At 36.8% G+C, this 18,033-nt stretch overlaps 1 protein-coding gene across 1 annotated transcript in view; it reads left to right on the forward strand.

The window, feature by feature from the left end:
- The first annotated feature begins 17,081 nt into the window (after window positions 1-17,081).
- Window positions 17,082-18,033, forward strand: part of LOC129667872 (sulfotransferase 1E1) — a 13,113-nt gene continuing 12,161 nt past the window's right edge. Inside the window, exon 1 of the mRNA XM_055595592.1 lies at window positions 17,082-17,229. Coding sequence (XP_055451567.1) covers window positions 17,082-17,229 — 148 coding nt within the window. The remainder of the gene's footprint in view (window positions 17,230-18,033) is intronic.

Consider the following 18,033-nt stretch of genomic DNA (forward strand, 5'->3'; position numbering starts at 1 on the left):
CCTTCTAGTTGATTTGTTAAGGAAAGTCCAAGCATCCAGAGTTTAGCACTAAAGCCATTAATGTATTTCTGCCTAACTTTCCTGTGTGACATGGAGGTGGGGGCTAAAAGTAGATGCTGAGTGTACAGGAAGTGGCATGGTGGCTGATTACCAAAACAGCTGTGCCCACAGTTAAAGTGTTAGAGTTTCAGACCATGGACACACTTAAATTGTTTATAAAGGTTACAAAACAAAGAGCTAAGAAGAAATGATGCTCATTCCCCTGGATGCAGTTTTACCTGCTACTCACAGAATGTTGTTTATATTAGATTTGCTGATATGTTAAAAATTCATTTAAGTTTCAAGAAATCAAAAAGTCAAGAGACCTGGATCTGGCATAGTTCAAACATTCCCCAGACGATTTTTTTTTCCCTTGATCTTGGGATTCCTCACTTTTTCCATTTACTAGATGAATTTTAACTTCTGTCTCTAGTCTGAATTGGTCACCTGGTTGACTCTATTCCAGGATCAGCTATGGACAGCAAGCTGAAATATGGACTTGCTGGAAGCTGAATTGCTTGCTCCCCGTCTCTTCAGTTGGATCAAATAACCAGATGCTTCTGAGGACTGCCCCATAGCCCAGCCTTTGACTGGCATTTCAGCCTTCCTAGCCCCTGATGTCAATGGTCCTTTTGTCAGAATTGCAACAGCATCAGAAGAAGAGACCTCCACCCCAAATTCCACCTAACATGCTGAAATGCCAAGTTAAAAGGGGCTCCCTGACATTAGCTATTATCTTGGGGGATCTGCTTAGCTAGAATAGGAACTAGTATTGCAGCAACTGGACTAAAAGCCTGGAGAGACCCTAGATAGAAAGGATTCCAAAGGATGGTTTAAATTCTGGTTTAATAGTTCTCCTTGGCTTACTACCCTTATATCTACCCTGATGGAACCCCTAATCATTTTGATTTTTATGTTTTGGCCTTGCATTTTAAATTGCTTGATGGCTTTCATGAAGGAATGTTTGGGAGTGATACAGTTAATGGCACTTAGATCCCATTGTGGAAAGATAAACCAGAAGGACTCCAGGAGTCATATCTGGAAGACCCAAAATGGGGTCTTTAAATGATCATGGGAAGGGGAGAATGAGAATTAAAAATTAAAGAATTAACAATCAGTGGGTATTGATTTAAAGTTTAAAGCATAAGCTTGAACAGAGGCCAGCAAATGGAGCTATGTTTATGTCCAGTTCATGAGACACCCAAAGACCAAGAATAGACTCTGCTGTAAATACATGAGGGTTTTTAAATTGTGTACATGTTCTAACACAGGTTGCAAAAAATGGGGCTCTGTGTTTTAGGGGAACAAGGTTTCCAAAGGACAAAACCACAAGTAGGGACTTACACGCTTTGGCATTACTTGATTGAGTAAGGAAATTTGACTTTTGGAATGATTGGTCCATTTTTAGGTGCCAAGACCACAAACAGTTTTGGTGTGGCCATCTGGGCCAGTTTCCTAGCAACTGTATAACTAGTCAGGGCACTCTGAGGTCTGGCTCATCCTCAGCTTGAATCTCCACAAGCTTGAAAATCCTCCTTGGCAACCCATCCTGAGAAGGAAACCACCCATACCTATTAACTCATCAGGAAACCTTCCACCCAACTATTCCAGATATGCTTTTATCTAGCTATCTTGTTTATGCCTTTGTACAAGTAGATGTGAAAGCCATTATGCATTTTTCTACTCAACTCATATTTAGAACATTTTTTTCTTTTGTGATGTCATACTTCCTTATAATTTAAATATTTTCTGCTGAGCCTCTTTTACTGGCTACTTGAAATACCCCTTATTTTTTAATTAAATTTTTGTTTTTTTAAATATTAGTTACAGTTTATTAACTTTGTATCCCAGCTGTAGCCCTTCCTCTTTCCCTCCCATTCCCTCCCTGATATTCTCCTTATCCCTTTTCTAGTCCACAAATAGTGGAGGACCTCCTCCCTTTTCATCTGACCCTAGCTTATCAGGTATCTTTAGGACTGGCTGCAAAGTCCTCCTTTGTGGTCTAGCAGGGCTATTCCTCCCATGAGTGTGGTGGGGGGAGTCAAAGAGCCAGCCATTGAGTTCATTACAGAAATAGTTCCCTTACTAGGGGATCTGCTTGGATACTGGATTACCATGGGCTATATCTGAAAAGGGGTTCCAGGTTACATTCATACATGGTCCTTGGTTGGAGATACAGTCTCATGGAAGTTCCCTGTGCCCAGATATATTAGGTCCTTGTGGAGCTCCTGTGTTCTCCAGGTCTTACTAACTCCCCCTTCTTTCATATGATTCCCTGCACTCTGTCAAAGGTTTGGTTATGAGTCTCAGCATCTGCTTTGATACATTCCTAGGGAGACTTTCGGTGGCCCTCGGTGGCAGGTTCCTGTCCTGTTACTTGTTTTCTTCTACATCCAATGTCCATCCAATTTGTTTTTCTAAGTGAGGGTTGATCATCTTACCCTCAAGATCCCGCTATACTACTCCTAGGCATATATCCAAAAGATGCTCAAGTACACTCCAAGGACATTTTCTCAACCATGTTTGTAGTAGCTTTATTATTAATAGCCAGAACCTAGAAACAACCCAGATGTCTATCAACAGAGGAATGGATACAGAAAGTGTTGTACTTTTACACAATGGAATACTACTCAGCAATTAAAAACAAGGAAATCACGAAATTTGCAGGTGAATGGCAGGATCTAGAAAAGATCATTCTGAATGAGGTATCCCAGAAGGAGAAAGACACACATGGTTTATACTCACTTATAAGTGGGTACTAGACCTACAAGATAGGATAAACATTCTGAAATCTGTACACCTAAAGAAGATAAAGAAGAAAGAGGAAATACGCCTTCTTGAGACATGTCTTCCTTATTCCAAGTTTTCACTCTGAAGAGTCCAATTAGTAGTAACACTCAACACATCACTCCCAGAAATGTTACCCATATCCTTACCTATGCCATCTGACGTTATATGCCTGTTCCTTAAACACCAAGGAAGCATTTACTAATTCTTATTTATAGTTCTTCTTTTAGTTAATTTTACCAGTGATGCAATGTCATACCCTAAAGAAAGAAACATAGGAAGGTTTGCTTTTGTTGTACAGTTTTGAAGGACAGACAAGTAGCATTATGACATAGAAATATTGTTATTGTTTTTGCTGCCTATGGAACTATCCTTTTCATTATATGTGTAAAGAGCAATAGTCTATTCTTTGAACATTCCCTGATTGCAATCTTTTAAACTTTTATCAACTCATAGAACATATGTTATTATATGAGCTTTAAAAATGTCCAAAACCATATTTTATGTATTGCAATACAGTTTACATTAAATAATGCCATAATAGAATTATTTGTTTTGAACATACGTAAAAAGTGAAAACTTTTAGTTTATAAAATCTCTCCCTCCAAAACAGTGTTTTCTCCATGTAAAATACATTCCATATTTAAATGTATCAAGCAAAGAAGAAAAAAACCACCAACATGAGATCATGAGAATGACACTTAGTACCTTCTAAAGAAGATACTCTCTTGAAAGCAATTATGCAGTAGCAATCATTGAGCTTGTTTATGTTTCCACACTGTCCTGCTGCAACACTCAGGATACTCTGATGCCCTACAACAAAGGACCTATCCATGAACTAAATGCAATCTTTAATGTGCTGTTATGTCATTGTTGTAAGGGACATTTCATAGCAAAAACGACTGTCAGGCACAGAGAATAGAACCTTCAGTGACTTTGCACTGTGGTATAGAAAGTGTCCCATATGGTAGCAAAAAGGAAGATGTTCACATTAGGGGAGTCCTACATATAGATGAATCCAAAGATATCATTTTCAACTCCCCTATAATGCTTTTTTTGTTAAGGGTCCTTTTATTTTCTCTGTGCTTGAAGACTCTTCTCTAAGAGCACTTCCTTCTTCTATGGTCATGTATCTGAAATTCATTTTGGACATTTGGTGGAGGAACCATTTCCTCTATGATCACTAATAGCTAGAGTTATTTCATCAAATTTGCCGGATTAAAAAAATCATATTTGCTTGACTAGCACTCTGGAGATATATTGGGGCATTGTTAGCTCTGATATATGTCTTCACAAAAGTTTGTGTTCCAGTTTCCCTGTTGTGAAAAACTATGGAGACCATTACAGAAACCGACTACTTACCAAAGTTCAGAGTTGTAGAGCCCTGTCCTAAATGACACTGCTAGAGCACAATTTCTATAGCTAAGGTTCAGGGAACATTGCTTCAGAGGGGCAGAATTGTTGTCGTAAAAAGAGGATCAGGATTTTGTTGTGAGAAAGTGTCTCCTAAGGATATTAGAGAGGATAATACACACATATACACACAGATCATACAGTATGTATATATTTATGAATATTTACATATATTTATTCAACAATAATTATTGTTAAAGAGGCCATGAATTTGGAAGTGTATTGGTCCGTATGTAGTAGTCTTGAAGGGAGGAAAGGGAAGGGGTAAATTATACAATTTTATTGAGTTTTAAAAAAATTATCTCCCCCTTCTTTCAAAAGATTCCCTGCACTCTGACCAAAGTTTGGCTATGAGTCTCAGCATATGTTTTAATACCCTACTGGGTAGAGTCTTTCAGAGATCAACTGTGATAGGCTCCTGTCCTGTTCCCTATTTTCTCCCTCTTCTGATGTCTGTCCCATTTACCTTTCTGAATGAAGATTGAGCATCTTACCCAGGGTCATCCTTCTTGCTTATCCTCCTTTGGTGTACAGATTTTAGTATGATTATTCTATATTATATATCAAATATATATATTTGAGTATATACTATGTGTGTCTTTCTGCTTCTGAGATATCTAACTCAGGATGATCTTTTCTAAGTCCCACCATTTTCCTGCAACTTTTATAATTTCCCTGTTTTTAGTTGCTGAGTAGTATTTCATTGTGTAAATGTACCACAATTTCTGTATCCATTCATCAACTGAGGGGCATGTGGGCTGTTTCTGGCTATTGCAAACAAAGCTTCTATGAGTATGGTTGAGCAAATGTCCTTATTGCATACTTAGGCATGTTTTGGATATATGCCTAGGAGTGGTATAGTTGGATATTGAGATAGCACTATTTCTAATTGTCTGAGAAAGTGCTAGATTGATTTCCAAAGTGGTTGTACAATTTACACTCCCACCAGCAATGGAGTAGGGTTTTTCTTTCTTCAGCATGTGTTGTCACTTAAGTTTTTGATCTTAGCCATTATGATGAATGTAAAGTGAAATCTCAGGGTTGTTTTCATTTACATTTTCTTGATGACTAAGAACATGGAGCATTTCTTTAAGTGTTTTTCTGCCATTCAATATTCCTCTATTGAAAATTCTGTGTTTAGTGCTATACCCCATTTTTAAAATTGGATTGCTTGATTTGTTTCTGTTTAACTTCTTAAGTTCTTTATATATTCTGGATATTAGCCCTCTGACAGATATAGAGTTGATGAAGATCCTTTCCCAATCTGTATGGAAGAAGGGGTGTATATAATGACCTGGAGGGAACAGGAGCTGCACAAGGAGAACAACAGAACCAAATATGTGGGCCTAGGGATCCTTTCTGAGACTCATACTCCAAACAAGGACAATGCATGGAGATAACCTAGAATCCCTACAAACAAGTAGCACATGGCAGCTCAGTGTCTAAGATCATTCCTCAACAATAAGAATAGGGACTGTCTCTGACATGAACACAGAGGTTGGCTCTTTGATCACCTACACTTGAGGGGGGTGTAGCCTTACCAGTCCACAGGGGAAGACAATGAAGCCAGTCCTCATGAGACCTGATAGGCTAGGGTCAGATACAAGGAGAGGAGGACCTCCTTTATCATTGGACTGGGGAAAGGCATAGGAGAAGAAGAAGGAGGAGAGGGTGGGATTGGGAAGGAGGCTATAGCTGAGATACAAAGTGAATAAACTGTAATTAATTAAAATTAAATTTAAAAAAGATTACAAAAAAAAAGATTTATCCACCCAATCCCCACAAAATTTAAAAATACTTTTGGAGCTGGATAGCGAGAAAGTGTGGAGATCATGTTTGTGATCCCTGCACTCAGGATGAGGTAAGAAGTTTGAAAGTAAAAGGTCAATTTATTCTACCCTGTAATGTTGCTGCAGCTAATCTTTATTACCTATCCCACATTCCTGGCTTGTGTCTTAGAGAGCTGCAGGACCTCGGGTCTATGGAGTGTCATGAGTGGAGTCTTGCTAAACTAGGATGGAGTTGAAACTCTAACAAAATGGCTGCACATTCTTTTCCGTGGTGGTTGTGCCATTTCAGCTGTATCCTATGCTTCCTCATCATCTGGTATTACTTTGCAGGACCCCTTTCTGAAATGTTAGGTTCTACGCAAGCTTACACTTTCATTTTAGCATTTTTTTTATTTGGTATCTATCATTAACAGTGCACTAACTCTTCCTGCTTAAACTGTTTTTACATACTAATTCTTTAAGTCAGATATTCTCATTCCACCACACATATAATGGAAAATAAAATAGATACACAAAAGTTTATTAATAGTAGATCATATTGAAATTTATCATGAATCGTCTTCTTTCTATACATATAAATTTATCATCCATTAAAAGGACAGCAAAATTTGTCTATCCATGAGATTGATTTTTCTTGTTTTTTTTACAAATGATTTAAATGTTGATTGGATATTTCAGAAACTTTTGAGATTATAATTAGATTTTTTCTCCTTCCCATCCTCCTGCTCTCATTTATTTTACCTTTATTTTCTTTTAAATTCATGGCTTTCTTTAAAAAAAAACTGTTGTTATATATGTATGTATATGTGTATAAATATGAAAATGCCAGCTGTTCAGTCTACATTACAATACTTGTATGTATGCTTTCAGGGATGATAACTTGGTATGAGGTAATCAGTTGCCATGCTCTTTCCTGAAGAAGACTGTTTCTCCCAGTCTCAGCATTTCTTAGTTGTCTATGGTTCTTTGTGTAGGGCTGAGTCCTCCTGATCCTCCCTCTTCCACATTAGCAGTTCAATTGGTATCTATGTTGTTCAGGTCCTATGTAGACAGCTTATTGATGAGTCTTAATGCATAGTCTCTCTGAAATTTCTGGGAGAGCCAAACTTACAGCAAACTCTCTGTTCCTCTGGTCTTTCTAACCTTCTTTCACAGTGGTCCCTGAGCCTCAAATTCAAGAGTTGTGTTACAGATGATTCAATTAGCAGTGGGCCCCACAGCTCTGCGCTTTGATCAGATGTGCTTTTCCTTAATGGTCTCCATCTGTTTAAATGAGAAGTTTTTCCAATGAGGGGTGAGACCTGCACTTATATGGGTATTACACTGGTTTAGTAAAGTGGAAATTGTAGTTCTGTACTATTTCACTAGCCCCAGGAATCTTTGTAGGTGTCCATTAGCAAGAATATTCTTCTTGAATGAGCCTTAAGTCCAAATCAGGGAGCTATTTGTTAACCTCAAAGTATGTGTGCCACTATTGCACTCTTAGGGTTATCATGCCATGCTGGTCATAGTTGTTGTTTATAGGTGTCATAGCTGTATGGGACAATTCTTGCTTTCCTCTTTAGGATGGAAGCTTATAAGGTACTTCTGGTACCATGAGAAATTGTCTGAAAATTCTGTACTGCAGCAGATAGAGCATGTTCATCATTTTTTAGAGTTGAATGATATTCTTTTATTCTTGTCACTGCTGGTAATGCCTCATTGTAGGTAAAAAGAAAATAACAAATTTGAAGTCAATATGAAAAAGGCAGCAGTCGAATGACTGGTTAAGATGTTGGCACATATACAACTGTCGAAGTGCCCTGGTGTCTGTAAGTGTACAGGTGAACTCAGTGCCCAGAGGATTTATAATGTTTCTGGCATTTATTTTTCTATCCTTGTCTTCCTTTCCATTATTTTTCTTTCTTCCATTCCCAGACTCCATTCTTGCAGAGACAGTGACAGACAGGACTCCAACACAGTTCTTACATATTCACAATTTCTTCTTATACCTTAGAAAATGTCCAGAAAGACTTGCTTTAGAGGTGAGAAGAGTTGGATTCTAAGGTGACTTCTGACCTCATTCCTTTCTGACCCCACTGCCTGTGTTTTGAATGCTGATACCATCTACTGTGTCTTAGCTTACATTATTTTGGCAACAGGGACAATTCTTTTGGGGACAAGGGTTGGAAGTCTGCAGCTCCATTCCAAACGTCTCAAAGGTTAAAGAATTAAAGATATAGCCGCATAGCTTAAAAGAAAAAAAAAAGCTAAAATAAATCCTATCTAGTTCCAGATTGTGAAGAGTTAAAAAGTCCTAGTAACAGGCATGCTGGATATTTGAAAATCCTTGATGAATGTAGCAACAACAAACAAAATCTTGCCAACACCATTGGTGTTTTGTTCAGAAACTCTTCTCCTGTGTCAATGCATTCAAGGCTATCCCTACTTTCTCCTCTCTCAGGCTCAGTGTAACTAGATTTATGTTGAGGTTTTTGATCAAATCAAACTTAAGTTGAGAAATAAGTTGCATTCTTCTGTATGTAGATAGCCAGTTTGTTGAAGAAGCTTTCTTTTTTTTCCAGTGTGCATTTCTAGCTTCTTTATCAGAAATCAAGTGTTCACATATGTGTAGATTATGTCTGGGTTTTCAATTTAGTTGATCAATTTGTCTGTTTTTATGTCAATATCATGCAGTTTTTATTACAATTGCTCTGTAGTACAGCTTGAAATCAGGGATGGTGATACCTTCAGAAGCCCTCCCATCTTCTCAGTTCCACCTTCCTTCCCTCCTTCCCTCCTCATTCCCCTTGCCCCTATCACACTTTCCCTACTCTTTAGAAAAGGGGAGCATCCTTTTATCCCACCCAAGCACTAAAAGTTGCACCAGGACTATTGTGCAGGATTGTTTTTAGCTACCCTGTTTATTTTATTTTATTTATTTTATTTTATTTTGTTTATTTTATTTTATTTATACTATGTTGCAATTTATTTTTGAGGTCTGTAAAGAACTGTGTTAGAATTTTGATGAGAATTGCATTACAGCTATAGATTGCTTTTGGTAAGATGGCCATTTTCACTATGTTAATGCTACCAATCCATGAGCATGGAAGATCTTTCCATCTTCTGATAACTTGTTCAATTTATTTCTTCAAAGACTTGAAGTATATAACATAGTTCTTTCACTTGCTTGGTTAGGGATAATTTGTATTATCAGGGACTATTTTGAAAGCTCCTGTTTCTTTGATTTATTCCTCATTCTGTTTGTCATTTGTACATGGGAGTTCTACTGATTTCTTTGTGGGGGGAGTGGTTAATCTTGTATCCAGCCGCTTTGATGAAAGTGCTAATCAGCTGTTCAAGTTCCCTAATGGAAATTTTAGGATTACTTGTGTAAACAATCATATTATCTTCAAGTAAAAATGATTCTTTCTTTCAATTTTTCTTCCCTTAATCTCCTTGAGATGTCATAATGCTGTAGCTAAAACTTTAAGTAATATGGTGAATAGATAAGGAGAGGACAGAAACCTTTCCTTGTTTCTGGTTTTGGTGGAACTCTTTTGAGTTTCCTCCATTTAATTTGATATTGGTTATATGCTTTTGATAAATTGCCTTTACTATATGTAGCCTTCTATCCATAATCTTTCCAGGACTTTTATCATGAATAGGTGTTGGATTTTGTCAAAGGGCTTTTCTCAATCAAGTGAGATAATCATGGGATTTTTATAATTTCAGCTTGCTTATATAGAGCATTATTTTACCGATAATCACTTAAGGAGGGCTCGCATGGCTCACAGAGCCTGAAGCAGCAAGCACAGGATCTGCACGGGTCTGCACAAGGTCCTCTGCATATATTTTACGGCTGTTATGGCTGTTGGCTTGTGGTTTTGTGGGCCTCCTAGCAGTGGGAACAGATGTATCTCTGACAATTGTTTCTCTTGGGACTATTTTCCTCCTATTGAATTACATTTTCCAGCCTCAATATGAGGGCTTTTGCCTTGTCTTATTGTATCTTCTTTTGTCTTACTTGGGTGTAGTCTCTTGGTGGTCTGCTCTTTTCTGCTGAGAAAACAGAGGTGGGAAAGGATCTCAGGAAGAGGGGAGGCAGGGAGAGCTTGAAGGATTCAAGGAAGGGGACATTGTGATCACTATGTATGAGAAAAGAATCCATTCAATAAATTCTATAAATTCAATAAAAGTTTGAAAAAAGGAAATAAAGAGGAAATCACCTTCTAAATGATGGTCAAAATAATAGAAAATATGGTTCCTCTAAAGTAGAAATAACTGCAGAGTTGTATACTACCAGAACTTTTATTAGCTACTCACATAGTTAAATATCTTCAGTTTGTCCCTGAGCTCCAGACCCTAGGCATCATAGGGTCTAGGATTTAGAGGAATGATTAGATGTAGGAATTATACCCGAATCTCAACACTTCCAGACAGAAATGCTTATTTATTTGTGTTGTGGGTTATTAATATTTCCTATTGATTTATCTTTTAATTAAACAACAATTATTCCTAAACCAGCTGTATACCCAAATTACCTCATAGAGACTAGTATTTATTTAGCTAACCTAGAGCACAATGCTGGGCAGTAATTACTCCAGCCTAAACCTGGAAATCAACTTGGTTTCCTCCCATTCAGATTTCCCACATTATACTTGTTTTTAGTCATATCTTAGGTCCTGTTTATCTCTCCCCACGGTTCCAAGTCTTCTCCTGCCTATCTCTCTCTATCCCCTCCCACTCCTTCCTTCTCCTGGTCTCCACAGCAGGATAACCCACCCTGTTCTCTCCATTGCTCAGCACTGTGGCTGGTTGTTTTATTGACAGTACAGAGAACAAATGGTGGCATGTTTACACAAACTTGAGACAGGTGATGCTTAGAATAAACATCACAATGCAATGTCCTAATTGAAACCAGAGAGTGGGTTAGAGGAATCAGCATTCAAAGGAACAAGGGTAAATTGTGTATCTTCCACAAGAACATTATACCAACATATTTGCCTTAGATTGGCCCTAATTTGGCTGGGTGATCTCATGAGAGTCAGAATCAGGGAGAGCCAAGGCTTTCCCTTAGGCCCAGACATATGGAGAAGGTACTAGTTCCTTGTCTAAAACCAGAACACGTTGTCATGGCCAGCTGCCTGGGTCCAAGGCCTTGAGGGAGCTTCAGTTTGGATCTTGAGATACAGACTTCTCTCCCTGCCCCAAAGGTTATGGTTAGCAGTCCCAAGGCCACTGTGTGATCAGTCTCTGACAAACTTGAGATGTCAGGTGTTTCCTTTGTGCATCATTTCTAGATTAGCTTCCTGCTGATTTTTTTCTCAAAATATGATTGTTTTCAGTTGTTTCTGGTTTATTTTTCTTCAGAAGGTTTTCTATAAATTAATGTATTTCTTGTTTGTTTGTTTGTGTGAACTTAATTTACCTTTATTTTAAAATGTTATATTATCATTTATTACAATTTATTCAATTTGTATCCCAGCTGTGTCCCTCTCCCTCATCTTCTTCCATTCACAACCTCCCTCCCTCCTCTCGCCCATGCTCCTTCCCTCATCAGCTGATAAGTGAGGACTTTCTCCTCTTTTATTTGAAACTACCCTAGGGTGCATGGCGTAAAATATAGCTTGAGAAAGACACCTTGACTTCAAATTTTCAGTCTTCTTATTTGTATCATCTTGCACTTCTCTGATAGAAAACAAAATCACAATGGATACCCTAGTCAGCATGAGCTAATATCTATGTGGCAATCAGAAAATACAAAATGCTGACCACAATTTTGATCAGCTGGAACTTTGTTGGTAACTGGTTATAATTCATGATTGTGACACTATATTGAAAAATGGTTTGTCAGCTTCAACCATGTTTGTAGCAGCTTTATTTGTAAGAGCCAGAAGCTGGAAACAACCCAGATGCCCCTCAACTGAAGAATGGATACAAAAATTGTGGTACATCTACACAGTGGAATATTACTCAGCAATGAAAAATAAGGAAATCATGAAATTTGCAGGTAAACTGTGGGAACTGGAAAGGATCATCCTGAGTGAGCTATCCCAGAAGCAGAAAGACACACACGGTATATACTCACTCATATACACATATAATATAAGATAAACCTACTAAAATCTGTGCAGCTAAAGGAATTAATGAAGAGGGAGGACTCTGACTAAAAGGCTCAATCTCCATCCTGAAAGGCAAAGAGTATGGACATCAGAAGAGGAAGAAAACAGGAAACAAGTTAGGAACCTGCCACAGAGGACCTCTGAAAGGCTCTACCCTGCAGACTATCAATGCAGATGCTGAGACTTATGGCTAACCTTTGGGCAGAGCGCAGGGAATCTTTTGAAAGAAGTGGGAAATAGTAAGATCTGGAGAAGACAGAAGCTCCACAAGGAGAGCAACAGAACCAAAAAATTTGAACACAGGGTTCTTCCCAGAGACTGATACTCCAACCAAGTAGCATGCATGGAGATAACCTAGAACCCCTGCACAGATGTAGCCCATGGCAGGTCAGTGTTCAAGTGGGTTCCATAGTAATGGGAACTGAGACTGTCTCTGAGAGGAACTGATTGGCCTGCTCTTTAATCACTTCCCCATGAGGGGGGAGCAGACTTACCAGGCCACAGAAGATGACAATGCAGCCACTCCTGATGAGATCTGATAGACTAGGATCAGAAGGAAGGAGAGAAGGACCTCCTCTATCAATGGACTTGGAGAGGGGCATGCCCGAAGAAGGTAGAGAGAATGTGGGATGAGGAGGGGAGGAGAGAGGGGTTTATGGGGGATACAAAGTGAATAAAGTGTAATTAATAAAAGTTAAAAAAATAAATAAATGTATACTGTGGAATGATAGAGTCCAAACATCATGAAGAGGTGTTGACACAAATCTAATAAAAACTATCTCCATAAAATCTTGAGCATGGAGCCAGGCATGGTGGCACTCCTATAATTCCAAAACTTGGGAAGGCAGAGGCATGCATATCTCTGTGAGTTTGAGGCTAGCCTAGTCTACAAAGTATGTCTAGGACAGCCAAGGCTATGCAGAGAAACCCTGTCTTGAAACAAACAAACAAACAAAAAAACCCAAAACAACAACAAAAACTTGAGAATGAATATTTATAACTAGTTTATTTTCAAAAATTGCAGAAGATAAATTTCAATAGGAAGGAAACAGTACATATACTATATTCATAATATTGTTTAATAATAGACAGGAGTCATCCAGTCACCAAAAGGAAAGGAACAGTTTGAAACAAGTCAAACAAGCCAATATTTGAAAACTACATATTATTTGACTTCAACCAAGGAGCATTTTGGAAAGAGTAAATCTTCAGAGATTATAAGAATCGCTGGTGCTAGGTGCTCAGAAGAGAGGAGGCAGGGCTTCTGGATTGAGGGAAAGGAGTTTTTAGAAGGCGAAACTACAATAAGAGCTTCTGTAACTGTGGATTTATGACATTATGTATTCATTACTGTTCATGAAATTTAAAGTAAATTGCAAATTTATAACATCCCTCCCTTCCACTTTCTTCTTTCAAATGCTCTCATTTATACATATCCCTTTCAAATTCATGGCCCCTTTTTTTCGCTAAGTTCTATTGCATGCATATATGTATATGTGTAAACATATATATTCCCAATATATTCTTTCAATCTATATAATGTTTCTTGTGTGTGTGTTTTCAGGGCTGACCGTTTAGTCCTAGACAAACAATTGATGTGTTTTTCCTTGAGGAGGACCAACTCTTGTGCTTCCAGATTTCGTAGACTGTATAGGCAACAGTTTTAAATGAAATGCACATCTCTATTGTCTTGCTTGGACCCAATTAAATGTTGCACTTTCACTGTTCTCCTTGTTATTCTTCAATGAGTGAGAAATATTCTCATCCTGTACTAGGATCTGATATCCTCTAAGGCTCCTCTCTTCTCCTTGTTCACTTCTTATCTGTCCTTTATAAATGTTCAACTTAAGAAATGATATAATGAATGGGTAGTTTACGACTGATGTATTAGCCAAAGGGGGGAAAAAGCAGGAGTTGAGGCCATGCATATTTCTGAGAAAATGAACCTGACCTTATGACTAAATGCAAATGCAGGTATCTCTCCCCATCCATTGCATCATAGCTCAGATTTACAAGTTAGTCTCTGTCTCCTTCCTTGGCTGACAGAATATAAGCACACAAGAAACTTGCCAATTATACAAACAGTTCTCATTTTTGTTTTAACAGCTTAAACCTTGTGCTGCCATTTGAAGAGAACTAAACTGCCATTTGAAGGATCATCTGGGCAGGTTGTACTTTTTATTTTGATATTAAAAGATTTTAAATATATAAAATACAAAATTTATGTCATTTTCTAGGTTGTTCCAAAATAAAGGAACAATAATATTTGTATTGTTACTATGCTTATTTGATAATGCAAATCATTTAAATTATTTTAATACTATTGTCACAAAAATATACTTTGTAGTTTAAGATAAAATTTATGTACTATAGATACCGGGGAAGTACTTAACGCAATTGTTATAAAGAATCTTGAAAATCCTATTGCTAACTTCTTATGTACATAACTTATATAATACAGCAGATATAGAGATTTATTGACAAGTCATTCATGTGTATTTCATTTGCAGAATACTGTTCATTTTTTTTTTTTTTGTAGAAACACAGTGAAAGCTACCCAGCCACAACCAGAGTATGATAGTCTTTTTTCAGAATCTGCTTTGAAGTGTTAGGTGTTGGCAGAAAAATGTATAAAAGAACAGTTGCTTTCAGCCATTTTACTCCAACCCATACCAAAATGGAAAAAGCAAGAACTCAACAATAATTATGAGCATCCTTTATAGAAAGGAGGAAAGGTCACACAGAGAAGGGTAGCAGGATAAAGTTCAGGTACAGAAATAGAAGAGGAAATTATTTTAAAGAAAGGAAAAATCATTGTTTCTGAAATCATTAAATGTATGACTCATCTTTTGTATTTTAATTAAATTTTTATTTTTATATTAATTACAGTTTATTCACTTTGTAACCCAGCTGTAGCCCCCCTCATTCCTTTCCAATCCCATCCTCCCTCCCTCATCTTCTCCTACGCCCTTCTCTAAATCCACTGATAGGGGAGGTCCCCCTCCCCTTTCATCTGACCTTAGTTTATTAGGTCTCATTAGGACTGGCTGCATTGTCCTCCTCTGTGGCCTGGCAAAGCTGCTCCCCCCTCAGGGGAGGTGGTCAAAGAACCAGCCACCGAGTTCATGTCAGAGACAGTCCCTGTTTCCCTTACTAGTGAACCCTCTTGGATAATGAGCTGCCATGGGCTACATCTGAACAGGGGTTCTAGGTTATATTCATGAATAGTCCTTGATTAAACAATGTATGTTGCTGTTTCTGTACAACTGGCACCTATTCACATCCTTATGAAATATTATTGACAACAATTTCTGACTGAAATACCTATTTTAATGAAAACCACACAGCTTTGAGGCGATTTATGAAAAACAACATTGGGAGGAAGATGGCTTTTTGATGTCATAACTTTAACTCTGAGACCAGCTTGACGGCCTGTTGTCAGGCTATTGCTTGCTGGTGGGTTAACCACTCTGTGTTGACTGCAAGCTATTTCTTAGAAAAGTGGCTCAATCCACACAACACAATTCACTTGAATAAAACACATCTGTACGGTAAATGGTGGATGTTTTAGTTCTTTTTACAAATGAACACTTTTTTCTTATAAATTTCTATTTTCAGTAAGAAGGAAAACAATTCTGACAACAGACCAATGATGTATTTCTGTTTTGGGTATATAAATAATATTTTTAAATTGTTAGATCTACATGCATCATAGATTTTTTTTCCAAAGAGTTAAAATTAATCACAAGGACTAGGATTCTCTTTTCTTTGGAAGGAATACTGTGACTAGTAATATTTTATGGTTATATAACACATATAAACATTTTCTGAACAACAGCAGAATAATCGAAAGGTTTCACTTGATGCCTTTCCTTTAGTGTGCCATTTAGACCTACATTGAATCGAACATAATATTGGGTGGGTTGTCTTGAAATTTCTTAGTGAAGAAAATAAATGCCAGGAAAACAATCTTGTTTATTAAAGTGAGGAAACAAAGAATTCCTCTAGGATCTTTGCATTTATAAGGCATATTCTTGGAAATTGTGAATGGCACATAATTTTACTGACTGAACAACTATGTTACGATGCCATTCCTTGACCCACTGTTTAAAATTTTGATCAGGGGGTGAAGTAGAACCATTCTGCTGAGGCTTGTCATTGTGGGGCAAATCACTCACTGAGAAGTTCAATTATTTTTAGAGTAAGTGAGAAAAGTAAACTAAAGGTCAATGACTATAGAGGACTTTTCTATAACTCCAACACTCTAAATTTTAGGCACAAGTTTTACTTCCATGTAAGTACATTTATCAAACATTGAATTCCCTTGGTTCAACGACATACATTCAGGAACAAAGAAAGATTTGGGTTAGAGACCTGACAGGACCTTTGTATGATGGCAGCCCATCTTTATTATTGAATGCAGACAGGATCAAGCTTTTTGCTGAAACATGATTATATATATTTTAAGACTTCTAATTCTTTTCAGATATTTCATGAATTTGAATAAATTGAAGATTGTTTTTTCATCCATCACAGAATGTTATATATTACATATTTACATAAATATTGACATAAATATGCAGATATATATGCTAAATTGTTTAATATTGTTTAAGATTGAGTTTAAATTATACTCTACATTGCTTTGTACATTTTTATTTATTTATGTTAAAGTTAAATGATTTATATTTTAGTAGGAATAAAAAGTACTTAAAGAGTAATAATATGTATTTCTGTTATTTAAGATATTTTCTCATAAAATATGTCCTGATTATAATTTTTACTACCTTTAGTAACATTAAGTATATATTCATCCTGTGTAACAGGTAAGAAGGAACAGACATTTAAGTGGCCTTTATGTGCAGAGTTATTGCTAATGTGAAAGCATTGCAAAGTGCATACAAACTTTAAAACATGTTTTTTTTTTTAACCAGTACACAGCTTTGAGATGGAGCCTCCTATGTCTGAGTATTACGAAATTTTTGAGGAGTTCTGTGGAGTTCTAATGGATAAACGTTTCACCAAATATTGGGATGATGTTGAAACATTCTTGGCCAGGCCAGACGACCTTGTGATTGCTACTTATCCTAAATCTGGCAAGTGTTTTTGCTATGACCATATGTTTCTTTGACACATAGAAGCTATAAACCTACTTTGAAACATTAATATTAAAGTGTATACCTGACTCACACTTATTTTACATTAAAAGGAGAGTTGTAGCAATTTTGGTGTGACAAAAATATTAATAAATTTCACATTATCATTTCTGTTCCACAATCTTAAACTCCAAGAACACAGTAACCTCATTAAATCATGAATAAATGAAAACTGTAGATTACACAATTACATTATTCAAAGCAATTCAGTCTGAGATATGCATTGTGTAATGAGTATTTTTAACATTTTTATTTATGTTATTTCTGTGCATATGGATTAAAAACTTTTTCAAATGGAATAAAAAATACTCTTTCAAGCATTCACCTCTTCTTCATTGCATATAATAACAAATTCTAATTTCACTACATATATTCACAGATTGCAATTCTGTTTTTTTCCTCTGAGATTAGTATACTACTAGTATATAGCATTATACTATGTATTAGTATACTAGTATTAGTATACACTAATATACATAATTATAGAGCCTTAAATTATAGAATCTAGAAGCTGAAAAAGTCCAATCTTATGTTCTCTGTCTGCTTATTAACATTTTGTACTTAAAAATAAATTAGTCATCTATTTATGATCAGATAATCTTAAAATTATAATACTTAGGAGACATGAGAATCATGAGTTTGAAGCCAGCCATAGTTATACTGACATATTCTGTCTCAAATTAAACAGAATCACAAACACACACACACACACACACACACACACACACACACACACACACACAC

This window comes from Psammomys obesus, unplaced genomic scaffold (genome assembly GCF_907164565.1).
Source record: "Psammomys obesus unplaced genomic scaffold, mPsaObe1.curated_primary_1811, whole genome shotgun sequence".
Taxonomy (NCBI): domain Eukaryota; kingdom Metazoa; phylum Chordata; class Mammalia; order Rodentia; family Muridae; genus Psammomys; species Psammomys obesus.